Raw genomic sequence first — 25,940 nt, 5'->3', positions numbered from 1 at the left:
CTCTGGGGGTCTTTGGGTCCTCTTTACCCACTGCCTGGAAAGTTGCTGAGTGATGATCCCTAGCCCTTCAAAGGGAAAGCCCTCTTGCCTGTCTCCTAATCCTATGAACTCCGTAGAGGGGATTCTGAGAGATTGGCTGTGGGGGTGGGGGGGACATGGCAGCTTGAAGTTCCAGCATAAGATGAGTTTTTGGCTAGCAGGCAGTAGGCTAACGTGTTAACACTGAGAAACATGGGCCCAGTTGGAGTTTGGGACACCACCAGGAGCAGTTCTCTGACTCATGGGGTAGAGACTGCCTTCGGGCCCTTCCTCCAGAGGCGAGCCTGGGTTAAGAGCAGCCCCTGGGTTGGGCCCTGCCTGACGCAGTTCATGTTGCTTTACTGCAGCCGAGAAAGTGGATGTGATTGCTGGCTCCTCCAAGATGAAGGGCTTCTCGTCCTCGGAGTCTGAGAGCACCAGCGAGTCCAGCTCTTCTGACAGTGAAGACTCCGAAACAGGTTAGGGTCCTGCTTAGCATCTTGTTACATGTCCGCATGTATTCAAACCGGTCATCCTATGTCCCAGTTGCTAGAGACCGGATATGATGGTCATAAGAACTATCTGGCCACCATTTTAACACTCTTAACTGGAGTGGTGGGTAGCCCAGCACCCTGTTCGCTCTCTCATGGCCTGGGCTAAGAGGAGGGTATTGACACTGTGGGGCTGGGGTGGGGAATACTGGTGAAGACACTGGGTGGTAAGGCCCAGGTGTTGGCACTGATCCTAGTGTAACCATGTCCAGTCTGTCATCTTCCCTGCATCACAGTCACATACAGTACGGCTGTCCCAGGTGATAGGCTTTGGCAGGGGTGGAGCAGCCTACTGTCAGCCCTTCTGTCACCAGGTTCAGGGCACTGCCATCCTCCCCAGAGCATGCTCACTGCTGTGTTTGCAGCTCCTACATCTGCTCACACTTAAACATGCATGCATGTCCTGTGCCTCTTAACAGTCCTTGTCTTCGTGCTCCATGGGCCTGCACGTGTGCCCCACATGAGCAACACCTTCAGAATGGGAGGTGGGTCAGGTAGAAACGCTGGGAGCTGCACAGTGGTGGGGAGAGGGCCTCCCTCCAGCTGTGTGCTTTCCTGATGATACTCCAGAGCAGAAGCTCAGACTGGCCCAGAGAGGCCAGAGAAGCCGCCTGGTGACCAGACCGTGCTGTAAGGTGGAGCCAGTCATTTCCACAGGGTGGCCTCTGGGAGGTCTAGTTCGATCAGCTGAGCAGACGATCTGTGGATTGCCTGAGAGCTGGTCCTAGGGGCCTAAGCAGTTCTCTCCAGGCAGGCAGCAATGTGCACGTCCGTAGTGGGGAACGTGTTTGGGCAACAGAGCATGTTCTTTCGTGGACCTGTCCTGTCTCTTGTATTTTATTCTGACTAAATGAATCATAAACTCCACTTGACCATTTCATGTAAATAATGCGACCTGGTAAGGTTAAGGATCACTTACAGCAACTGGGAAAAGCGACGCTGCTCTGAGGTGTGCGTGCACAGGTTCTCTTGTGGGCTCAGCCTGCTTCTGGGGACCACGGGGTTCTGGGCCTTGTCACTGTTCTTCAGTCCTATTACAGTAAGGGCACCAGATTTCCCAAGTGAGTGAAGGATTCACTTATGGAGGGGTGCGGGGGACACTGAGGGGTTCTCCAGGACTCCAAATAAATGCTGGATTAACCTCATTTTTAGTGGGCCCAAATGAGATGAAATTCACTGATGTATGCAGTTTGCTGGCTGCCTCTGTCACCATCCTTGACCTGTTTTTTCTTCCTTTCTAACCCTCACCCCCACCTCCCTCACTGCTCTTTTTTTTAATCCGTCTGCCAGCAGGGGGTGCCATGTCTCCATGCCTGCCCAGAAGGGCTGGCTTGCCAGACTGCTGCCTTCTGCAGGGTGGATGGCTGTATTCTTGGGTCCAATTAGCATTCCTGATAGCAGCTGACTTCTCACTTTGGGTGCCAGCCACACCTTGCGTTTACTTTCACTCTGGAGTTCCTAGTGGGCTGCTCCTTCTAAGAGTTTCACAGCCTTTCTCCTAATCCTCGTGGTCAAAAGAAAACAGTAAAGGCTGAAAATGGCATGGGTCCTGGTCATTAAAACAGGGCAGCTTAACTGAGGGTGAACTGCTTTTGCTAATGTGGCACCTTAGGGGGCTATGACTGTGTCCTTTGCCCCTGGTCCCCAAGCTTGGCAGGACAGCTCCAGGGCTCCTGAGTGCTCTGCTTACTTCTGTCTTTGTGGGGTGGCCATGACAGCATTTCCAACAGCTCTCTGCTGCTGCCAACATGTTTTTCTTTACTTTTTCACATTTTTTCCTGTTTTAAATGAATCGGAAAGATTGTGCAACAAGTAATCTGAGAGTCCTGGGAACAGCTGTCTTGGCGGGAAGGAGGGTGAGATTTACAATGTCTGAACTGCTGGTCTGCAGGCCCCAGGCTCTGGCAGTTTGGCTGACTTCAACTTGTCCCTCTCCCCATGTGCCCTCCCCACCTTGGGTTTTGTAAGACTTCCTTTTGTCTTTGTGGTCCTGGCTTTTTCTTTCCCATCAGTTTGCACTGGAGAGCTGTGTCATGGGCCAGCAGGGGCTTCTGCTCTCAGGAAGGACCCACCCTGTGGGTTTGCGCCCTGTGCCTCAGACACTCTGAGGTGGGAGCCTGTGACCCTGAACCACTGACTGCAGCCATTGCCACCCAGCCCTCACAGGAAACTGCACTCGCTTCCCCGTCAGCTCCTCCAGCAGCTGCTCATGCTGGGTCCATGCAGCCAGGCAGCCAATTTCTGCAGCCAGTTACAGGTGGTTCTGCCTTGGTGATGGTGGGGGGAGGGGTGGGGGGTGGTGTCAGGGGGAGGGGTGGGCATTAGAGGTATTTTGCTTGGTCTCTTGGATCTTAAAGTGTTTGTCCCTCCTCGTTCTTGTGTTTCCGTTTGGATTGGAGCCAAAATTCCTGAATAGGCCTATTTTTGTCAGTTGTATTAAGGGTCAGTTCTGCTGACACAGCCCCAAGACAAGAATCACCAAAAGGAACCAAACAGAGGTGCTAAATTGGGGTTGGGGGTTGTTAGCATGGACCCCTCCTGGCTGCTGTTCACAGACAAGGATTTCGATGACAACTCAAGCCACAGGACTTGTCCTCAGGGTCATGTTGCAGTTCAGGGAAGCAGTGTGCTCACAGGGTGGGGGGGCAGACACTGCTTTGCCAGCCCAGTCCTAGGCCACCATGTGTTCCCCCACTCGGCAGCACGCAGTGGTGTTAGCCTGTTCACCACATTCTCTGAAACCAGCTCTACTTGGGTGTGGTCTTTTATTAAAAAAAAAAAAAATTCTGGCTAAAGTTTTGATCTGCTTGAGTGTTTAGTATTGGGAAGACAGGGTGGGTACAAGTGAATCAACATCCCACTGCCCCTAAGGCATCTGTAGACCTTGGCTGGGCAAGCTAAAAGTGTCCTGGTTCCTCCTTTCCACTGCTGTTCCAGGTGGGCTGTAGGCGGAGCTGTGGCCTCCCTGTCACCAGTGTTGGGATCATGTCTACCTGGCTCATGGGGCCAGGGATGTCCTAGGATTCTTCGTCCTGCTTCTCCCCATCACATTGCTGATGCCTGGCTCTTTCTGGATAGTGTCCCTCTTAGGAGCAACCCCCTGTCCCTAGTTACCTGGGCTGGGACCCGGGTTCAGGGAAGTTTGAAATGGTTCTCTTGGACTTGTCCTAGTCTTCTAGTTGCAGTGGGAGCACACTCCAGCTATTTTAGTCTCCTTGTTTCCTTTTCCCAGGATTGGAGCACGTGGGTATTTTTTAATAGCTCCAGAGAGGAAAGGAATGCTTCATGTTTTGGAAAGATTTGAGCTGGAAAGTGCAGATGGAGGCCATGGGGCATTCTTCCCAGACAGCCAGCCTCAGCTTCTGACCCATGGGGTCTCTGAGGGACTTGGTTCCAGTCTGTTCTTGAGGCCTGGTGCTGTCCACTCCAGAGGTGTGCTACTTTGCTCTCAGGGACAGGGACAGGCCTGTGGTGGGGGTGGGAGAATAGGCAGAGGCCTGAAGGGCAGGGCAGTAACCCGTCTGCTCACACTGCCGGGTGACCCCTCATATACCAGCATGCAGTTGGTGGGATTCTGGGGCGGGGCTAGCCTTGTGGAATGTGCCCTGAGAGAGAGGCTGGCCAGTGGGCGGGTTTTTCCCATGCGTGCCCTGAGGGACCATGGGAATGTAGTCAGTGTCAGTGCATCCGTGACTTCAACAGAGGCATCTGCTACTGTGTGGGTGGGAATGACCCCATGCCTCTCCCTGGTCAAGGGGAGCCGAATTCCATGCCCTGGAAAAAGAAAGAACAGCTTTCCTCCTCAGCCTGTTTTATTTTATTTGTCCCCCTTTAACAGTGTCCGTAGCTGATTTCTCTTTTTATAATTTCTTTTTTGTTACTTGGGGTTTGTAAGAATGCAGAAATGAGGTGTTAGCTGTAAGTCCTACACCTAAGAGCCCCTTTTTTTCCTCCATTCAAATACTAAGGGAGGACTGAATCACCTTCCTGAGATGCAGGGTGCAGCAAAGCCCACCCAGGGGGATAAGCTCAGAGTCAGTGGGGCCTGGCGGCATGGCACATCAGGCTGGTAGGACAGGTGAGGACAAGCAGAGAGACAGACCTCTCACGTTCAAAGACTGGTAGAGGAGATGGCTGTCGTGAACGTGGGGTACACGTTATTGGAAACAATTCTGTCTAGAAGCATAAACAAGCTTGGGTGGTTTTGGAGACATACATGGCCCTTCTAAGGGGAAGGAGGGTTTTCTGCTCTCAGCTGGCCAGGCTGAGGCAGGGCTTCTAGGCTCCAGTGCTGTTCTCTGGTGCCTTGTCAGCGAGTAGGGCACAGGAGGCTGGCTAGGTCTGCAGTTCTTCTGTTCTTGTGACTTGGAACGGTACATTCCACACCATTTCTCTCACACTGGTTTCTCTCTCCCTCTATGTAGGTCCTGCCTAATCATTGGACACGGACTCTTAATAAAACGGTCTTCAGTTCCAGATTCCTTCCCAGCAAGCTCTAGCTTAAGTCCATTTTCTTCTGTGAAAGGGACAGGACTCCATCAAGTTATGGAATTCCTCAGAGCCTGGGCCTGTCCCCGGGGTGCATTAGTCATGTCCATCAGAGCAGCACATGCCTAGTCCCGCCTCCGGGAAGGCTGCCTGGCTTGGCTGGCCTCCCGGGCCTCCTGTGTACAGACTGCCCAGCTGTCCCACCCAGCCTCCCTGGTCGTCTGGGTTCCTCTGGGTGGGTGACATCACCCAGAGAGTGATGACAATCTCCCTGCACATGCATGAGTGTGGGTGCTGCTCTGTGTGCAAGGCCCCATCAAAATTATGTTTTCTTTCTCTCCCTTCATCTTTTTCCTGGGACTCAGGATCCTAACCACTTCCCTCCTGAACCTGGCAAGTGATATTTAGCCCAGGGAAGATCTCCTCAGCCAGAGGAAGAACACACATTTAGAGCTCTCTCAAGCGAGGAATGGGGGCTGTCCTTTAGCACGCCTTCTATCTAGTGGCTCATGTGACTTCACCACAGCTGACTCAGCTCCCTGGAGTCCTTCCATTTTCGATGTTCCCATTGATGCCTGTTGGACATTTTTCCGACTTCTTTTCCTCTTCTGCTAAAGTTGAATAGGGAAAGGACCTCCTGGGCTGCCTCTGTCCCTGTCCCTCCCAGGTGAATAGAAGCACACTGCAGTGGGGCCAGCCACTGGTGAGGGCATTTGGGGAGGATCAACTGTGTAGCCCCTGGAGCCCATCATCCCTGCCCCCAGGGGGTCAGGGTCTGGGCTGGTTGGGTGAGAAAGGACACTCAAAATGCAGAGCACTGGGCCGGTCAGCGGTGAGGGCATCAGAGCCCTTGGGGCCAGCTCTCTGCACCAGCTCTCTGTGAGGGATGTGGCCATTGGAGGCACCCTCCTAGTTTTTAGTCCCAGGAATAATGGCAGCTGCTGGGAGTTGGACAGGCCAGGGTGGCTGCATCATACAAGCCCTCTGAGAGGCTTTTTTGCTCTAAAAATAAATATCAGCCCTTTTTTGGTCATGAATCCAGCATCTCAGCAGAAAACTGCCTGATGTGAAAAGTCCTCTAAGGAACAATATCTGCCTTTAAGGGAACCTTTTGCCTTTTTTGTTGTTGTTGTTAAGTGTAGTTTGTACCTATGTCAAGGCTTGGCCACTTGCTGGCATCTTGGAACCAGCCTCCTGGAACTGGAAGCAGACTTGAGGAGGTGCAGTTCACCATCAGCAGGCCCAAGCAGCTGTAACTGCCTCAGTCTGGCCTTGGCCTTGGGTTCTAGCTCCAGCCCTATACAACCACACCCCAGCCTTTAGGGTCCTGCTGTGATGCTCAGAGTCCCAGGCTGCTCTCTGGTCCTCTGACCAGTTGGCTTCCACTCAAGCTCCATTTGCCAAACAGACTATTTTGAGTTGCCCTTTGGCCTGTGCCTGATGCGTTGCCAGCACAGCTCAGCCTAGCTGAGGCCAGGGGGCTTCATGCCCAGAGATTCCCAAAGGACAGTTGTGAAGCAGCTAGCATTGTCTTTCTGGGAATATTCTGCCTACTTGGAACAAATGGCAGCTTGGATTCCCATAGTGTTGGCTTGTGTGCTGCCTCACCCCTTCACACACACTTGTACATAGGCCGTAGCCGCAAACTACAGGGTTTTTGCACCCCCACTGTTCCCGGATCCTGTCCTTCTTGCCTGTGGGTTTTCACCTGGCAGAGAATTTGATCTTTAGACTGGATCCTGTCACATGTGCTCAGTGCCTCAGGAACACAACAGAGGGCAATGCCCACTCCTTATTACAGACCCCTGTGCTTGGAAAGTAGAAGGTGCCAGCTGGGCCTCAACTCACCAGCAGGCTTTGGGGCCTGAGGAGTTGCTGAGGGATAGGAGGCCCAATTGTCCACTGGCACCAAGATTCCCTAGTTCAGTTTAGGGGCTCCACACCTATTTCCTGCCCTTACCCTCCATCCTGTCTCTGTCCCTTGATTTGGGGGGGGGTGGGGGGAGGAATCAGTGTTTTAATCAGATTTTACAAAAACTTTTTAATTCTTTGTACAATTACCATCCTATGTAAAGACGACATTTGTGTTGAGTTGAAGATTTTCATGGAATAAAGATCTCACAGTCTTTGAGGCCATCTTCATGGAACCCTTTTTAGAGAGTTTTATGTGGGGGTGTCTTGGGGCTGGTGCGTTGTGAGCCGTGTACTTCTGTCTTGTCTTCCTTCCAGTCACTCCAACATGAGACTCAGGCCACATGAGCCAGATATGTTCTCCCAAACAGGCTCCAGCACCTTTGGTTCCCACCACCGGTCCTTCTAGTCCTCTTGTCCTGGGGGTATCCTTTGCACTGGCACTGCCCCGGAGCCCTGGGATACTCCAGTGACCTTTCCAAGGCAGCTGAGATTTGTCCCCTGGAACCCCCAGTGCCCCATTGCACTTTGTCCCCACAAATTCTCCTGTGAGCACCTCAGCTCAGAACCTAAGGGGAGTTAATGAGGACTCAGCCACTGTCCTTCTGTATGGTGGGAAAAACTAGTGCTCCCTCAAATCCACAAGAGGACAGGCTGCCCCAAACCTTCCCAATCCTCCCTCTCTCCATGACACAGTGTCTTCTGGTCATTTACCCTGTGGCCCCTCTCCAGAGACCTGCCCAAAAGCATGCCCAGTGTATGAGCAGCTGCCCCCAGCCTCCCTGGACCTGCCATTTCTGTTAATGGAATCGATGGCTGGGAGAGGATCCTGGCCGGAACACCCATGTCTCTTGTGTTTCCTTAGTGATGTCTCAGCATAGAGCTTTCCCCCCAGCACACACAGGGCCCTTTGGTTCTGGGCTTCCAGCATCTTCAGTACAATTTTTCCCCTCATCCCCTGCCATGGAGCTGCCAGACCATGTGGCCTTGGTCCTGCAAGCCCCCTAAACTGTCCCCTTTGTATGTCTCACCCACAATAGTGTCCTTCCCCCCAGGTTTCCTACTGTGATCCAGAATCCTGATCCCTGATTCCTGGAATTTCTAGTGTACCTGGGCCTACGACTCTCAGGTCCCATGTTTCCCAGTTGCTGCCATTTGTATGAGGACAAGTGTCTAGCTGCTGAGGTCTGTGTTGCTGTCTTGTCTCTTGCATGGAGTGGTGAGCTCTTGCAGGGCACCAGATCCCATATCCTTTTGGGTGGCACGTGGCACTCTGAAGCCATGCCATGCATCTCACAGTACCTTAGCATGGCCCTTCGTGAAGCAGCTGTGAGCGGAGGTAGCCCTGCTTTGGGCAGATCCTGTGTCTTCTGATCCCAGCAGCAAGAGCCAGCACCCTGGCAAAGGAGCTCAGGAGATGCCGGGCAAAGGTGACAACAGTCCAAAAGGCACTGTGGGTTTCACTTCTCTCCTGGAGGTTGACACCTTCATCATTTCCTAGCCTGTGGGCACCAGCCGGGCCTCTTTCCCTCTCAGGTTTGCATACCAGTGGAGTTAGGCAAGGGGTATCCAGCTGGCAAGTTCTTTGGAGTGAGGATAAGGGAGCATGCTGGCTCTTGCACACCTCACAGATATGTCCACACAGAGGCAGCAACAAGCTGTCAGCTTCTGAGGAGCCAGGGCACGTACTGTCTTCTCCCTGCAGCATGTCTATTGTGTCCCGATACTGAGCTGCTCTCGAGGCCACTCTCCTGAGAGGAAGGAGAAGCTGGCAATGGTGTTGAGCATCTCCCTGTTCGCTCTTGGTAGTCCTGGGGAGACTTGCTGCTTGGTCTGCCTCTTTGTCTCCCTTCCTTAAAGCGCTCACACTGTGACCTTTCCACATGTCAGCACTCTTCTCACCTGTCCCATGGTTCTCTGGCCAGACCTTGGTCCAAGCCGGTGCCACTGTCTCTCTCACACAACTCTATATATTTGCTCTCCCTGGGGGGATGGGAAGGAGTGCACCTTAGAGGGAAATGCCACTGGAGCCAGCTGTGTGACCTAGGGCAAGTCCCTTTACTTCGGAGCCTCACTTTGCTCATCTTTAAAATGGATATCATTTTGAACACCACGGTTGTTCCAAGACAGAGCAGGTTGGGGTGCAGACACTCAGCTTGCCTTGGTGGCCCCTCACCAGAAAGTAGGGGGTGACATTGGGCAAGGAGGTCTCCATAGCTCAGCCCTCTGGTGCCCCAGATGTCTAATCCTTTTAAGGCACCAGGAGTGAGGAGCTGGGCAAGGATGCTTTTCAGGTGTAGTCCCAGCTAAGAAAAGTGGCAAATGGGTATGTGATGCTCCACATTGTCTCTTTCCCAGGACAGACTCTCATACCAGACAGAATGCAGCCACCATGTCTGGCTGTCACCATCCCTTCTCCTGAACTCACATGGTCTTTCATGGTTCTGCATCCAAGGCTGCTCAGTCTTCTCACCCAGACCTCACTAGCTTCTCTTTTCCTCTACAGAGATGGCTCCGAAGTCAAAAAAGAAGGGGCACCCCGGGAGAGAGCAGAAGAAGGTATGTGATCTCGGGGATATCTGCCTCAGGGGAGTGGTGGCCACCCACCTTTGTGGGCCCTGGGGGAACCCTGGAGCTGGCCTGAGGGTTTCTGCCTGCCTGACATCAGCCTGTGTGTGTGTCTGTCTGCAGCACCATCATCACCACCACCAGCAGCTGCAGCAGGCCCCGGGCCCTGGGCCCCAGCAGCCCCCACCACCTCCCCAGCAGCCCCTGCCACCCCCACCTCCGCAGCAGCAGCAGCAGCAGCAGCAGCAGCAGCAGCAGCTTCCCCCACCACCCCCACCCTCCATGCCACAGCAGGCTGCCCCCACGATGAAGTCCTCGCCCCCCGCCTTTCATCGCTGCCCAGGTGCCTGTCCTGGAGCCTCAGCTACCAGGCAGTGTCTTCGACCCCATCGGCCACTTCACCCAACCCATCCTGCACCTGCCGCAGCCTGAGCTGCCCCCTCACCTCCCCCAGCCACCTGAGCACAGCACTCCGCCTCATCTCAACCAGCACTCAGTGGTCTCTCCTCCAGGTGAGCTGTGGCCATACCCAACCAGATTCAGGGAGGCCCCTTCCTGCCCTGGTCTCACTGCTGTGTGACTGGGCACTCTGGGCATACTTCAGAGCCCATCTGAGCTTCAGTTGTCTCTGAGGGGATGTCAGCACTACACCCCAGGGCAGCCTTTGCAGAGGGGTAGTGCTTTGCTACAGGAGATAGATAGTTGTGCTGGGTCAGGCATTGTCAAATGAAAAAAGATATGACTCCTATGCAGCTCCCAGTCAGGGTGGGGGACACACACTCATCCCAGACAGGAAAGTCAGGTAGAGGCGTTCAGAACGTGGCCGCTTCTAAAACTTGAAGGGGGAATGTGAAGATGCGACAGTGGGAGGAAGGGAGGTGAGGAGGCGCAGGGCACCCAGCAGGACAATGCTGGTGAGGGTCCGTCCGATCACGTGGACCTTCCTGGCAATGATTTTCATTCTGGAGGTAGTAAGGCGTTGAGGAGGGTAGGGAGAGTGCTAATAGGAGATGGATGGGAAGCCAGGGTGGAGTAGAAAGGCCATGCTGGGGCCTGCAGGAGCCTCACTGCACCACTCTTGTGTCCTAGCTTTGCACAACGCGCTGCCCCAGCAGCCATCGAGGCCCAGCAACCGAGCCGCCGCCCTACCCCCCAAGCCTGCTCGCCCCCCTGCTGTGTCACCTGCTCTGGCCCAGCCACCCCTTCTCCCGCAGCCCCCCATGGCCCAGCCACCCCAAGTGCTGCTGCAGGAGGAAGAAGAGCCGCCTAACCCACCCCTCACCTCCATGCAGATGCAGCTCTACCTGCAGCAGCTACAGAAGGTGCAACCCCCCACACCTCTACTCCCTTCTGTGAAGGTGCAGTCCCAGCCCCCACCCCCCTTGCCACCCCCACCTCACCCCTCTGTGCAGCAGCAGCTACAGCAGCCACCACCACCTCCACCACCCCCTCAGACCCAGCCCCAGCACCAGCCGCCCCCCCGGCCTGTGCACATGCAACCCATGCAATTCCCTACGCATATCCAGCAGCCCCCGCCACCCCCAGGCCCACAGCCCCCCCACCCACCTCCCAGCCAGCAGCCACCCCCACCACAGCCCGCCAAGCCTCAGCAAGTCATCCAGCATCACCCTTCACCCAGGCACCACAAGTCGGACCCCTACTCAACCAGTAAGTGGCTCCCCACTCCGGGGCTCCAGGGAGGCTGGTCCTGGGTCCAGTGTTCGTCCTTGAGCAACCAGTCAGGTCAGCTCTGCTTCAGGCTGAGGTGGGACAGGTTGGCTGATGGGAGGTAGGTACTTCTTGCAACATCTTTATTGGATGTATCTTGGTTGCAAGCCAAGATGACCAAGAATAAGGCCCCCCCCCCCCCCCGACTCTTCTTCTGGAACTCAGTTAAAAATGTTACAAGTGCATTTTGATTCCTGCTAGATAGGGAAGCTGGAACCTGGGGAGGCACCTAGTCAATCTCCAGGGCTTGGAGCAGGCTTCCTGGAAGAGGTGGCCAGAGGATGAGCAGGAGCTAGTTTAACAAATAGGGTGGAGATTGGGTTCCAGGAAGAGCCAGGGGCAGGTCTGGACAATAAGGGTTGTTTGAGAACTTGTAGGAACAGGTGCTCTGCTCTTGATGTCATGAGACCTATCTGGTGGAGCCAGGAAGGGCCGTGTAGGAGAGAATTGGGCTAAAGCTCAAGGGTGGTGTGCCTCCCCCCTTCCCCCGGAACCATTTCCATTCCTGCTGCTTGGTCTAGGCTGCCCTATTTCCCTCCACAGCATTGATCAGGCCATGCCCTGTTGTATTTCTTGGGCATTTGTTATCTACGTGTCTGTAAACAAAACATCCTGGTTGGCCTGATGTGGAAATGTGGCTTCAGTGCCTCATGATGTAGTGACGTGTAGGGCTCAGAGTTGAGGTCTCTGGACTTGGCAGTGCAAACTGACAGCCTGGCTTGGGGTTGCAGTGGTGCTCTCACAAACTGAACAACAAGGCTGCACAAGGCTTCTAAACCCAGCAAAAGCTGCCAGGCGCCAAGAACAGCTGGCGCTTTCCTCCCTGGGAAAGCCTGGTGCCAGTCCGGGCAGCCATGCGGCTGTGTCTGTTTCCACCCTTAAGCAAGGTCAGGCTTCCTGTGGTGAGCAGTGATAGGTGATGAGATACCTTCAGAAGAGCCAGCAGTGGGGATGAGATAGGTCCCTTCTGGTCTCTTGGGTCCAGTTACCCTTGAGCTCCCTTAACCAGGGGTTGTCATGGGGAACAATGTAGATTGGAGCCCAGCTAGGGTTTTGGGTCAAAGGCCAAGTCATTGGAGTCCCAAGGATCTCAGCAGGATCCCTGGGCACTGGGCCAGCTTTTAGGCACTGCCACTGCGTTTCTCTTAAGTGCTGGAGGAGGAAGCCACCGGCAGGCAAGCAATTCCTACAGATCATAGGCTTCAGAGCCTGCCATCACCCCTGACAACCTTAGCAGATGTTCCCACGGGAGCCACCCAGGCTGGAGGCTGTCACAGTCGTGTGCCTACAGCTGGCTGGCTAGCAGGCTTTGCACAGGGCCACCCAGCACTTAGGCCAGCAGAACCAGCCACATAGAGCTGGGGCGGGGCGGGGCGCGGTGGGGGAGGCATAGGGACAGGCTGGTCCTTGCCACCATGTCATCTCTGAACAGCTTTTCTGGCTCCAGAGAGAGCAGGAGAATCAGTTGTGGTCAGCAGGCTCACTAAAATGAGCATCTCTGCCCAGAGGCCCGTGAAGTGCCCAAGGGTGTCTATGCTGACAGACGGAGACAGGTCATTGACAGGTCCCACACGCAGAGCTTAGGTTAGATGGTTCAGTATAAGGCATGAGGTAGGACTAGGAGCACAGAGGTGACTTTCTTTTGTGGGCAGTGTGGCTTGTCCCGTGGTAGAGCTGGCCAGGATGTGTCATGGGTTCAAACAGGAGGGTGTCCCCTTGCTAGAGTAGATGGAAGAGTTGAGGGCAGGACTTGATGTCTTTTCTAGCTACCCAGTCTTGAGGGGCTGGTCTACTGTGACCTAGGGCTATTTTCTCACCAATGAGGCTGAGGTGTCAGGCTTCACTGCCTGGCCACGCCTTTCTGAGTGGGGCCTTTCCTGGCTCCTGCCCTGCGCTCTGTGCTCGTACCCTGTGGCTGCCTGGGTCTCCTCACCCACTGGTTAAAGATGGGTGGGCTGGCCCATTTCCTGTGAAAACGACAAGCCCAGGACCTTTCTCCTAACCTTGCTGTGGTGCCAGCCAGTTCAAGGCTAGCCTTAGACCCGAAGCAGCTGTCTAGGCAGGCAGACGGAGTCACACAGGGATAGCCAGGAGCCAGGCTGCCAGCTCTGTGAGGTTATTGGTGTTCCTTGCATTTAATCTAGGCATTGCCATGGAACTGTTCAGTGAGCTTTTAAAAAGTACTGAGGCTTAGACCCTACCTGGGACCAAATGTATCAAGTTTTGCACCTCTCAAAACTTTCTGATGATTCTGACACACAGGTTTCAAACCCCAGGACTGAACACATGACTCCACAAAGCCCTGCTCCACACTGAGCTCTGGGCCTGAGTGGGTCCACAGGCCCCATGTGGCAAGGCTCCCATGGTGGGGCTCCCTTGGGTTGGGGGGCCAGGCTAGGTCCAGGGCTAATGACCTCCACACCAGTACGTCTGACATGCTCCTTGTCCCTTTTCTTAGGTCACCTCCGTGAAGCTCCCTCCCCGCTTATGATACATTCCCCCCAGATGCAACAGTTCCAGAGCCTGACCCATCAATCACCACCCCAGCAAAGCGTCCAGCCGAAGAAGCAGGTAAAGAGCAGGGCTGGGCCTCGGCCCTCAGGGCCAGGCACGGGCCAAGGCCAAGGCTGCCTGCCCACCTCACCGGCCGCCGTGCCTGTGCTGTCCCAGGAGCTGCGCGCGGCCTCCGTGGTCCAGTCCCAGCCCCAGCCCCTGGTGGTGGTGAAGGAGGAGAAGATCCACTCACCCATCATCCGCAGCGAGCCCTTCAGCCCCTCGCTGCGGCCGGAGCCCCCCAAGCACCCGGAGAGCATCAAGGCCCCCGTCCACCTGCCCCAGCGTGAGTGTCCTGTCCACTCCCAGCCAGGGCTGAACATGAGCTTCTATGGGCCAGCCAGCCCGCTGTGCTTGCTCAGGTGGGGGACCCAGGCCCACAGGCTGTTTGTGTTTCAGGGCCCGAGATGAAGCCTGTGGATGTCGGGAGGCCTGTGATTCGGCCCCCTGAGCAAAACGCACCCCCACCAGGGGCTTCCGAAAAGGACAAACAGAAACAGGAGCCGAAGACACCGGTTGCACCTAAAAAGGTAGGCTCCATGGACCCACAGTGCACCTTATCCCCCACCCCGATGCCTGGAAGGCGTCCACATAGCAGCAGGGCCCCTCGCCCACCAAGTGGTCTCTTGCCTTACCTCTCCTTTTTAGGACCTCAAAATCAAGAACATGGGCTCCTGGGCTAGCCTGGTGCAGAAGCACCCCACCACCCCATCCTCCACAGCCAAGTCATCGAGTGACAGCTTTGAGCAGTTCCGCCGTGCCGCCCGTGAGAAAGAGGAACGTGAGAAGGCCCTGAAGGCGCAGGCCGAGCATGCCGAGAAGGAGAAGGAGCGGTTGCGGCAGGAGCGCATGCGGTGGGCACTGGCTGTGTGGGCGGGAGCTCCTGAGGTGCCCTGGGCCCCACGCTGACCTGAAACCCTGTTCTCCTTAGGAGCCGAGAGGATGAGGATGCACTGGAACAGGCCCGGCGAGTCCACGAGGAGGCACGCCGGCGCCAGGAACAGCAGCAACAGCAGAGGCAGGAGCAGCAGCAGCAGCAGCAGCAACAGCAGCAACAGGCAGCTGCAGTGGCCGCAGCTGCCGCCGCCCCCCAATCCCAGAGCTCCCAGCCTCAGTCCATGCTGGACCAGCAGCGGGAGCTGGCCCGAAAGCGGGAGCAGGAGCGAAGGCGCCGGGAAGCGGTGAGGCAGGGGTCCAGCCCTGGAGGAGCTGGGAATGAGAACCTTGCTGGGCCCAGCAAGGGGCAGAGGCATCACTCTGAGAAGTGGGGCGGGTGGGTAGACCATCAGCTGGATGCTGGGAGCAGGGCACCTACTTGTCCACACCTGTTGTGCTCAGGGCCCTGAGGTTCCAGAGGGTGGGTTCTGAGGGAGCGTTGATACTGAGGGGTGGGGAGGGCACATGTCCTCTCACTCCCTAACTCCCTCCCTCCTCTTCCCTCCAGATGGCAGCTACCATTGACATGAATTTCCAGAGTGACCTATTGTCAATATTTGAAGAAAATCTTTTCTGAGAGCACCTAGGTGACTTCTGACTTTGATTTTCTTGCAAAAAGTTGACTCTCCATAGTGTTAGGGGCAGCAGCAGGGGCGGTAGCAGCAGCCAGGGCCTGTTTCCGGGCCTGGCCCTCGTGCATGCTATGCCGGGGCGGGCCTGACAGGCAGCTGAGGACTGCAGAGCCCGTCTGCCTTACAGCCGGCCGGACGTCCTGCCAAATGCACAGGACATCAGCTCAGAGCACGTCTCACCATGAGCAAGTGCCGGCCAGACCCAAGTCCGCGTCCCCGCGTGTGGGCAGAGGCCCTACTCTCCGCCAAATGTCTACACAGTATACACAGGACATCGTCGCTGCCCCCACCATGACTGGTTTTCTGTCCCCAAGAACGTGACGTTCATGACGTCCTGCCTGCCGGGAGTCCTTCCCCACACCCCAGCCTCAGCTGCCTGCCCCCAGGAGACCAGGCAGGCCCAAGCAAGATGGAGGCAGAAGAGGGCACCGGCCCACCCCCTTGCTGGCACTGACTTTGCCTTGAACAGATCCCATCCCTACCCTCCCCCCACAAGCCTTTAATCGAGAGCCGCTCTCTGTAAGTGTTTGCTTGTGCAAAAGGGAATAGTGCCGTGGAGGTGTGTGTGTGTCCATGGCAATCCAGAGCGAGGTGACTGTCACGCGTGTGGGCCGGCCTTGCCTGGTGAGTGAGGCCACCAACCAAAGTCAGTTCCTTCCCACCTGTGTTTCTGGGTTTGTTTTTTGTTTTTTGTTTTTTTTTCTATATATATATATTTTTTGTTGTTGTTGGATTCTATTTTATTTTTAATTCTCTCTTCTCCTCCAAACATAATGGCACTGCTTACTACAAAATGGTGTGATCCTCTCCTCACTGGGCAGCAGCTGCCACCGCGTTGTGGGTAGTGTGTGACCGTGGCTGTACTATATAGTGAAACATAGTTGGCATATCTTTGTTTGAAGTTTGTTGGTGACCCCACCAACGTGGTGTAAAAAAACTCAAAAACTCACACACACAAAAACAAAACAAAAAAAAAACTGCCTATATTTTACTCAGTTCCAAACTTTATTAGTCTATTTTTAATTGTAAAACCAGAAAGCTGTGTTTTCTTTTCCCTTCCGAACCCCACTTGTTGGCTTGTTTTTTAACGTCAAATCTGTTTTGAGTTTTTTACCAGAAAAGAAAAGGGTGGGCCAGGGTACAAGGCGGGTGCCCAGGGCCACAGACTGAGGCAGTGGGTTCCAGCCTAGTGCCTGCCCACCCAGTCAGCTGCCACTTGCCCCATTTTTTTTTTTTTTTTTTTTTTTTTTATAATTGGAGCCCTTGGTGAGGTTACGCGTGCCATGAGAACCCACTCTCCACCACAACGCTGGTGCCTCAGTGTTGGCCAAACTCGAGTCAGTGACTGGTTTGACTTTCATATGGTGAATATGCATTTGGTCTGTACTGATCATGGAATAAACACATCTCTCTTTTTTAATGCTGACGTCTCCCTGACATTTCTTTGAACCACCTGTTGTTTAGGCTAGGCCCAGGAGTCTGGATCCCGGGCCATGTCTGTATAAGAACTCCCACAAGGGGCCACCTGGCCCATCTCCTGTGGTCTGTCCCTGCCATCTCAAGCTGAATGGGAGCCCAGGTACCCAGTCTTACCCCTTGGGCAGGTGACATGCTCCAGCAGAACCTGGCCAGATTCCAAACAGTATTCTTCACCTTCCTTCATCCTTGTCCCCCACTCACCAAGGGGACTTCGACTACTCTCCAACCTTTCCTGCCTCTATCTCCTTTCATTTAAGCTCAGGGCTAACCAGATATTCTTAGATAAGTGTACATCCTCCCAACTAGGATCCTCTTTCACATGCACACACACATTCCTGCCAGAGAGAGCCCACCAGGTGGCCACCCTGCCTGTGTGCCCACAAGGCAAGCTCAATCCCCTGGAGCAGCTCCTAGGATGTAAGATGAAAGTATATCATTTATATGTATGCAGAGACACAAACTAATTCAAACATTTCTAGCACTGTTTGTTAACCCATAACCCCCTATTTTAACTAGAAAGACACAGTGTGTTGTGTATGGGATCTCCCAGACCTCCCAGTGAGGGTACAGTTTGGGCATCCAGCCAGAGCCCCTCTACCACCACCACCACCCCCCTCAGAGCCCCTGCTCCCACCCCTCGGGCACGTCTCTGTAAACCACTGTGCTCGATCAAGTATGACTTATATTTTGGTTCTTTGGGGTTTCTTCCATCTCATCCCCTACCCTTGTTTTTGTTCCAAAACTTCCCCAGGCCAGGTCCGACTGTTTAGCTGGAGAAATGTTTTGTCTGCACCTTCCTCCTGAAGAGTGAACTCTGCCATGGCCCTCTCCACACCTCCCTCATAGGTGTTTCTCTTAACTGGGTTGTAATTAGAACTTGGGTCTATTTAATTTCTCTGGCCATTTCCCAATCCCTCCCACAGTACTAGAAATCTTAGTCCTATACAAGAGTGAGAGGTGTGTACAAGCCCCCACTGTACTGTATGCACGGATCGCTTGGCCAATAATTATGTCAGTGAATCTGAGACTTGTATTAAACACTTTAGACATTTGTAGAAGGGAATTCGTAGACTTTTCACTTATATACTAAAGGTTTTTTTTTGTGCAGTTCTCATTGCAAAAATAAACATTTGTACTGAATATAATAATTATCATCCTGTGACTACTTTTTGTTGGAGGGTAGAGGGGGGGGCTGAGGGTGGGAATGTGAGTCAGTGTTGTGTAGCATAGGAAGAAAGGATGTCCCCAGACGTTACCACCGTGCAGCCAGATTAGAAGACTCGGAGGGATACCAGGATTGTCAAGTGTCCAGAGAATTGATTTTATGGAAAGTGTGAAAGACTTTGAAAGGCTATGACACAGGATAATCATGCAAGAAAAGAAAGTACAAGAAGAAAGCAAGGAGAACTAACATACAATACAAGCAATGTAATCATATATGGCCACTTGACTGAGTGCATTGTTTACTGAGGCCAAACCATATAAACCACTATTCCCCTTTAAGTACCAACCCACAGATTTAATTATGGTCCCAGAGCAGTATAATGTTTCGTGTTGACAATACAAAGGTAAGCTTAATAGTGAAAGGTGGAAGGGAAGGTGGGAGATGACAAAGTGTTTCAAGTGGATGATCCAATAGGAGAACTACGGATGGAAACAGCATGTCCAGTGGTGGTGACATGACCACGTCATTGGATAATATCCCAAATTGCTAATTGAGAAATAGGCACATAAGCACATTTAGATACCTAGGATGCCAGCAGAAAGCTAAAAGCGTCCCAATGGCTGCCACCAGGCAGGAGAGGTGGAGCCCAAGATTGCTGCATTTTTCAAGATCCTTGATTGCTATTTAGCCAGCTGTATGGCTTTAGGCAAATGACTTAATCCTCGAATTGCAGGTTCATGGTCTGTAATGCACTGATGTGATAATAGCACCTTCACGTAATAGGGTTGTTACAAGGGTTAAATGAATGACCCTGAAATATACAGGATCCTGGGGAAAGGTTACAAAACAGAGGTTTAAGAAGCCTCCCGTCCGGCTTGCCCCTGCTTCCTCTTTCGGCCACAGTCCCAGTGACTCAATTGGTCCGGTTCTGCGACGAGTCAGAGCATCCGCCACCAAAGGCTGTCATCAGTGGAATGCGAACCTCAACACTTAAGGATTCGCTCTCCGATGGGACTTGTTGCCTGCACATCAAAATGATTGCCGCAGTCCAATCACAGTTGTGCAGGGGCGGGCCGGGGGTCCCGCTGGACCAATTAGAGGCTAGCGCGGGGTGGAGGCTACAGGACTCTCTGTAGGACCAGGGCTGGGTGAAGGCGCTGTTACTTGGAGGCAAGCTGAAGGGATGGTTGTGCGCTCTAGGACGAGCAGCTCCCGGGAGGCGACGGCCGGGACTACCGAAGCCTCTTCTGGCCGTGGCAATTTCCCATGCCGCCATCCTTATCTCAGCTGTAACCCAGCCTGGCTCATCCTCCCATTTCCGGGCCCGCCTGACCCGCCATATTGGGGCCTGGCACCACCCCCTCACCTCATTGGCCCAGCCCTCATTCAGGCCTTTTCCTCTCAACGTTGGACCCAGTCTTCTCTGAGCTCCGTCTTACCACCCCCCCCTCCCCCGCTGCCGTCCACTATCATAGACCACGACCCCCAAGCCATTCAACGCTTCTGGGCCAGGTTGGGCCTACCCTTACGGTTCCTTCAGTGCCCCGCCCGTTCGCTCCACGCTCCTCCCGTTTCACCCAGGAGGCCCCCTCTTTCCTGTTAGTGCAATAGTGCAGGACCCCAATCTTCCTCAAGAGTTTAGACTGCCAACCACCTGCTGCGAGAGTCTTACTAGGCCACGCCCTCTTAAGCCCCGCCCTCTGTTCCAGTTCCCTTCGCCCTCGCCCCAAGGCTCCTCCCCACCCTCCAAAGTCTGGTCCTCTCAGGCCCCACCCCTGCACCCTAGCCTGGGTGTCTGTGGCCGTAGAGCCCAGGTGTTTACCTGGCACTAAGGTAAGTCGTGTGCGGTGGCGGTTTCGGCTTTAGCCTCCCGACCTTCTCTCCGCACGTTCAGCAAGCCCCGACGGCACGGAGGAACTTAAGGCTAAAGGCGGTGGGCTCCACAGCCCGGACCCCGCCTCGCCTCTGCGGCCTGCTCCCCTGGCGGAGACCCCCGACGTCAGCACGGTCATTCCCGAACGCGGTGAAATGCCCGAGCTGGTGGTGACAGCGCTGCTGGCGCCGTCGCGCCTCTCCCTGAAGCTGCTGCGTGCCTTCTTGTGGAGCCTGGTATTCTTCGCGGCGCTGGCGGCAGCTGCCATCTACGGCTGCATCGCGCTCACGCACGTGCTGTGCCGACCCCGGCGGGGCTGCTGCGGGCGCCGCAGGCGCACTCCACCCGCCTGCTTGAGTGACCCAGCATTAGGCAAGCACAGCTTCCTGACCCTCAAGGTGAGTGCGCGGGATGCCGTCAGGGTTGCGAGGGTACTGCAGCCTGGGAGGCGGGACTGGGGCGTGGTAGCCAGCTAAGCGCAAAATATTGAATCCAAATCTAAGTCATCACAAGGCCCAGGATTGGGTTGGGGGGGGCGGGGGGGCGAGGAGGGTCGATTTAGGAAGGAGAGTTTCTAGCCTAAGGAAGAGTGGTTTCCCAGGGAAGAGAGGTTCCCTAGATCTCACACTCTGCCTCTTCCAGAGCTCGGGCCTGCGCCTGCACTACGTCTCTGCTGGGCGTGGCAACGGGCCCCTCATGCTGTTTCTGCACGGCTTCCCTGAGAACTGGTATGTCTGAGGCCCAGGGGCCTGGGTGCACAGGACTGGTGGCAGATGGAGCTCGGACTACCCCGGAGGAGGGACCAAGGCTGGGTAGACTGGGAGCACAAAGATATTGGGCCCAGACGGCGTGCTTTGGGACAGAGGTCCATTCGAGGACCTAGGGACCAGAGTCCCTAAGGGATGAGACAAAGAGGAATCTATGTTAACACTCCCTGGAATCCAGGGCGTAATAACCTCGCCCTGGGCCTGGGGTTCCCCAACCTCCTTTCTTAGAAGTCCAGAGCAGGAATGTGGGGTCACTAAAGGCCCCTGCTGGGTTAGGGCGGAGGTACAGCTTGGGGTCCCTGACTCAACCTCCCTCCCTCTTCTGCCTGCTTAACAGGTTTTCCTGGCGCTACCAGCTCCGGGAGTTCCAGAGCCACTTCCACGTGGCGGCTGTAGACCTGCGTGGATATGGCTCCTCTGATGCACCCAGGGATGTGGGCTGTTACAATATTGACCTGCTGACTGCGGACATCCAGGATATCATCTTGGGCCTGGGTGGGGACATGCCCCTGACTCACCCCTGACTCCCCCACCCCTGACTCACGAGGTATCATACTTACTCCAGTTCCTCTGATCCCCTAGGTTACTTCAAGTGCATCCTTGTGGCCCATGACTGGGGTGCAGTCATAGCCTGGAATTTCTCCATCTACTACCCATCCCTAGTGGAGCGGATGGTGGTGGTCAGTGGTCCCCCCTTGTCGGTGTACCAGGGTATGTCAGGGAGTCCAGGACGCTGGAATGTGTCCGTCCGAAGGGGCATGTGTTTGTGTCTACACTTATCAGTCCACCAGTCAACACTCCAGGGGCGGGGAGCGGGGTCCCTTCCCCTGTGGCACTTCCAGTCTACAATCAATGACAATACATTCAGCAGTAACTCACATTTTTTGAGCACTTACAGGTAACAATTTCTCTGACAAGGAGCCTCATACAGTAACCTACACAAGCCTCCTAAGCTTATGAAAGTGTTATTATCCCCATGGTCCAGTGGGGAAACTGAGAGAGGTTACATGGCTTTCTTCTAGCAGTGAAGACACAGGTAGCTAAACAATTAAAATAGCATGAGATGCCATCTCTGGCTACCCAGTGTTCATCACATCACCTGATTTTAATTTCTAGCATTATTGTAGTTACAACTGTATCCTCTCTCCCCTCTCTCTCTCTCGCTGCCTCTCTCTCTCATTGTTTCTTGCCTGTCTCCATCTCTAGACTGTCACTCCTGGGGGCAAGGGAGTTTTGTCTATCCTGTTCACTGCTCTGTCTCCAATGTCTAGAACAGGGCCTGGCACACCGTAGGTGCTCAATAACTGTTTGTTGAATGAAGCAGGACTGGGCAAGGGAAGCACACCAGTGGCTGTGGGGTGCTCCCAGGAGCTGCAGAGGGAGATGCCTCCATTCTGTGGGTATAGTGACTGCTCATTTGGAGGGAAGCTGGTGTCAGGGTGAAGGGAGTCTTCGGGTGTCTTCATAGGCTCAGGTAGGCAGCAGCTGCATGCCTGAGCGTTGGCACACCTGTGTCCCTGACTAGAGTGTGTATAGTGGTGCAGGGGTGTGGAGCCACCCTAGGCCAGGCTTCATGTCTGCATTCCCCTCCCCCTAGCATACTCAATGCGCCACATTAGCCAACTCTTCTGTTCCAACTACATGTTCCTGTTCCAGCTTCCCTGGCTGCCCGAGAAGTTGCTGTCAATGTCTGACTTCCAGGTGAAAAGGGATGAAGGCTTGGGTTTGGGAGGGAATGGAGGGTGGTTGGTTGGAACTGGGATAGGTTGAGCACTGAAGCCAGAGTTCTGCCGTGTTCCCAGATCCTGAAGACCACCCTCACCCACCACAAGAGTGGCATCCCACACTTGAGTCCCAATGAGCTTGAGGCCTTCCTTTATGACTTCTCACAGCCCAGTGGCCTCACTGGGCCCCTCAATTACTACCGAAACCTCATAAGGTAAGACCAGACCCAGGCAGAAGCTCAGGAGAGTTGGTGGGGAAGGAGGTGGGGGCAGCCTTTCTTCTCCCTGTCTGTGTTGGCATAGGAACTTCCCTGTGGAGCCCCAGGAGCTGGCCACACCCACTCTGCTGCTGTGGGGGGAGAAAGATACCTACTTGGAGCAGGGGCTGGTGGAGGCCATCAGCAACCGCTTTGTGCCTGGCCGGCTGGAGGCCCACATCCTGCGAGGCGCGGGGCACTGGATCCCACAGAGCCACCCTGAGGAAATGCACCAGTACATGTGGGCCTTCTTGCAAGATCTGCTGCACTAGTAGCCCTCATTCACTGGCCTGTGTGCACCTGGGAGTATACACAGTGTACATACCCGGGTGGTCTCTTGGATCGTGCATAAGTGTGGAACTCCTAAATCACTCACTAGTGCATCTCTAGGTGCCCTGGGGCACACCAGCCCACACACAAACCTGAGTGTGCACGTTTGAGCAAGCACTTTGACCCCAGGAAACCAGGGATGCCTCTACTCCGTGGAGCTAGATGCTGAGTGATCTCTCTCCCTTCCCTGGGGCCCCAGTTTTCTCGCTGAAATCAGTGCCTCCTAAACCATAAACCCTGACCTTCCTGTCCCTGGCTTCTACCTCCAGTCTGGGTTCAGCTAAATGCTGCTTTGTACAATACAGTACTGGTAGTCACATCTGGCTACTTTCATTTAATTGCAAGTTAATTAAAATTAATATAATAAAAAATTCAGTTCCTCAGTCACACCAGCAATCTTTCAAGGGCATCAGCATAAAAAGTTAGACAGTGCTTCTGAGGGTGTTCCTAGTGTAGGGGGCCTCCTGCCTGGCTTCTGACCACCTCTCCAAGGGAGGACCCACCTGGACAGGCAGGTGGGTGTCCAGACCCCTCTCCAGCCAGGCCCTGGGCAGCGCCCTCCCATAATCACCCAGTCATGACTCCAGGCCTTGAAAGATCAAGTTCTCTCATACCAGCCTGGGATCTAGTCTCACATCCATGGGAAAACAGCTCTGGGCCTACTTAGCTTATGTGAAATTCTGGGGCACAGGGAAGGACCAGCTCTCCAAATGGCCATCTGAGGTCTGAGGCCTACTTCTTCAGCTCCTGGAATCATCTCCAAATTCACCAGTTTCTGTTGATAATTTCTGGGGGCCCAAGGCTCCCAAACTCCCAATTAGGATGGCACAAGTCAAGGGTGGACTACTCAGCCCCAGACAAGTCACAGCATGAACTTCTATCTCCCTAACCTTTGCCTGACCTCTGGGGACAGTGTCATGACTTGTAGCATGGTGAATCTCCCCGGGGACCCAGCAGACCTCGCACATACATTCTCATCTCCAGGCTGGGCCTGCCTGCTGGTCACCCCTTCCGCCCACCCTTGTCCCCAGTATATCCTGTCACTCATCATGTGTCAGGCACTGTTCTAGGCACACAGGATAGTGTGAACAAGGACACAGCCTGACTCTGGGGTTAGCAGGAGAGGCATCAGACCTGTGTGAGGCGGGCTTTGGGAGAGACGTCCTCGCTGGGGGGCACGATTTTCAGGAGTGGGGAGCAATAAATTGGAAGGTGGGAAGCTGGAATAAGCTTGGGCTACTGGAGTAACAACGAGATGTGTGGCTGCTGCCGCAGAGCAAGGGAAAAGGCATCCAGACCTAGGAGTTTGGACTCAGTTTTCAAGGGGGGCGGGGTTCAGCAGGAGAGGGACATGGCTTGCATTTTGAAAAGCTCCCTGTGGTGGCTGGACCGTCCCACGCAAGAGTGCGAGCAGGACTCGCAGCCCCAGCACGAGGCGGTGACCGGAGCTGGGACCCTCGGCCAGGGTTGGAGCAGTGCCCCGCTGAGGGCCCAGCGATGGGCGGGAGGAGCATGGGGCGGAGGTCCAGGGAGAGCAGGCTCGAAGGCAAGAGTAGGACGACGTGTCAAGGGGGCGGAGGTTCGGGCGACGGTTGCCAGAGTGACAGGGGAAGGGCTGATGGTTGACCGGAACGGGTAGCAGTTGCCTGGGTGACCAGAGGGGCCCTGGAGAAGGCTGACTGGAGGCCTCGGGCAGTTGCCAGAGCGACGTGTCCACGGACGGTTGCCAGGGTAACAAGGAGGCGCCATCTTCCACCACTGCTGCTGCCGCAGGGAAGCAGGGGCGGGGGTAGGAAAGCGATCGCGTTGATTGGGCAGAGTCCTGAAGAATGAGCCAGTAGCGACTCTCGGCTCAGCCGATGCCCTCTCCTCCCAGCCTCAGCCAGTCCTGGCGCATCTTCCAGCCAAGGGGCTGGAACGCGAGCGGAGACCCTGAAGGCTTGGAGTGTGGCCGCTGGGCCCTGGGTTCAGCTAAGCTCGGCCTCTCCCTTTCCCAGCTCAGAGCTCCCGCCTCCCCTTCCATTATTCACTTATTCATGCTTTCATTCATTCAACTATTTCTACCATCAGCTCTAAGCCGCTAGTCCCTCAACAGGGGAGGGGTGGGGACAAAGCCGGGCAAAGACACTCAGCCCCGTGTTATCAAGCCCGAGCGAATTGAGGAAATGGGGACGAGTACCTACCTAGGGGGAGGGGAGGAAAAGCTGCCTGGAGGAGGTGGTCTTGGAGCTGAACCCTGCAAGTATGTGCTCCCATGCACTGATGATGTGGCATTTCCGTGACACCAGGAGCAAAGTTTGGGATGGGAAGACATGCGATTGCAAAGAACTTCCAACAGCAGGTCAGGAGCTTGGTCCCAGCGTGATGGGGGCCAGCAGGGGTGGGTCCTGGACAGATCTGTGTGTCTAAAATATTACTTGGGGCTTGGACGCCTGGGGCAGGGACCTAGTAGCAACTAATGGGTTAAAGACAGACGGCCCAGTGGGGCAGAAGGGCACTGAAGCTGGGTGAGAGGATGAAGTCTCCCCAGAACAGAGTGGGGAACAAGACTGGAGACTAAGCCCTAGGTGACCCCAATATCTAAGGGACAGGCAGGAGAGAGACCACAGAAGGAAGAGAGGAAGCAGGCAAGCATGCTGTCCCAGCAACGGAGAAGGGGATTCAAGGAGGAAGGGCATAGCTGCTAGTGAAAAAGCACTGAAAGACTGAGAGGACTGAGCCATGCAGATCTGAGGGGGGAAACCCTAGAGGGAGCTGAGGACAGAGGCCATGGATGCTCTGCATGCAGTTAAGCAGGGACTGGGAGGGAAGAGTGGGGACCCCATTGGGGAGCCTGGAGGAAATAACTGGCACATTCAGATGGGGTGACTTGAGTCAGGTTTGCTACAGGGACCAGACACACTGGGAGGGATTTGGGGAAACCAATGGGGCAAGAGCCATTACCATCTCTGGGTTCCCCA

At 54.8% G+C, this 25,940-nt stretch overlaps 2 protein-coding genes across 2 annotated transcripts in view; both read left to right on the top strand.

Moving 5' to 3' along the window:
- BRD4 (bromodomain containing 4) overlaps nucleotides 1-16,805 on the top strand; it is a 78,110-nt gene extending 61,305 nt beyond the window's left edge. Inside the window, 10 exon segments of the mRNA XM_053911936.1 lie at nucleotides 387-497; nucleotides 9,475-9,527; nucleotides 9,660-9,854; nucleotides 9,856-10,048; nucleotides 10,626-11,204; nucleotides 13,723-14,103; nucleotides 14,217-14,347; nucleotides 14,466-14,671; nucleotides 14,749-14,998; nucleotides 15,262-16,805. Of these exon segments, the coding sequence (XP_053767911.1) occupies nucleotides 387-497; nucleotides 9,475-9,527; nucleotides 9,660-9,854; nucleotides 9,856-10,048; nucleotides 10,626-11,204; nucleotides 13,723-14,103; nucleotides 14,217-14,347; nucleotides 14,466-14,671; nucleotides 14,749-14,998; nucleotides 15,262-15,330 (2,168 nt within the window). The 3' untranslated portion in view covers nucleotides 15,331-16,805.
- Nucleotides 16,806-19,517: 2,712 nt separating this feature from the next.
- Nucleotides 19,518-23,363, top strand: EPHX3 (epoxide hydrolase 3). The gene is made up of 7 exons (XM_024561001.4): nucleotides 19,518-20,300; nucleotides 20,545-20,630; nucleotides 21,007-21,164; nucleotides 21,252-21,380; nucleotides 22,267-22,370; nucleotides 22,472-22,608; nucleotides 22,697-23,363. The coding sequence occupies exons 1-7, from the start codon at nucleotides 20,058-20,060 to the stop codon at nucleotides 22,920-22,922; spliced, it is 1,083 nt and encodes a 360-aa protein (XP_024416769.1). The 5' UTR covers nucleotides 19,518-20,057; the 3' UTR covers nucleotides 22,923-23,363.
- The last annotated feature ends 2,577 nt before the right edge of the window (nucleotides 23,364-25,940 follow it).

This window comes from Desmodus rotundus, chromosome 9, assembly GCF_022682495.2.
Source record: "Desmodus rotundus isolate HL8 chromosome 9, HLdesRot8A.1, whole genome shotgun sequence".
Classification (NCBI taxonomy): Eukaryota; Metazoa; Chordata; class Mammalia; order Chiroptera; family Phyllostomidae; genus Desmodus; species Desmodus rotundus.
The sequence above is the reverse complement of the archived record's forward strand: the minus strand, read 5'-3'. Positions and strand labels throughout refer to the sequence as shown.

Coding starts and splice junctions, on each gene's coding strand:
- EPHX3 (XM_024561001.4), top strand. CDS start 20,058: ATGCCCGAGCTGGTGGTGACAGCGCTGCTGGCGCCGTCGCGCCTCTCC. Junction 20,631..21,006: donor CACGGCTTCCCTGAGAACTG/GTATGTCTGAGG, acceptor CCTGCTTAACAG/GTTTTCCTGGCGCTACCAGC. Junction 22,609..22,696: donor TACTACCGAAACCTCATAAG/GTAAGACCAGAC, acceptor GTGTTGGCATAG/GAACTTCCCTGTGGAGCCCC.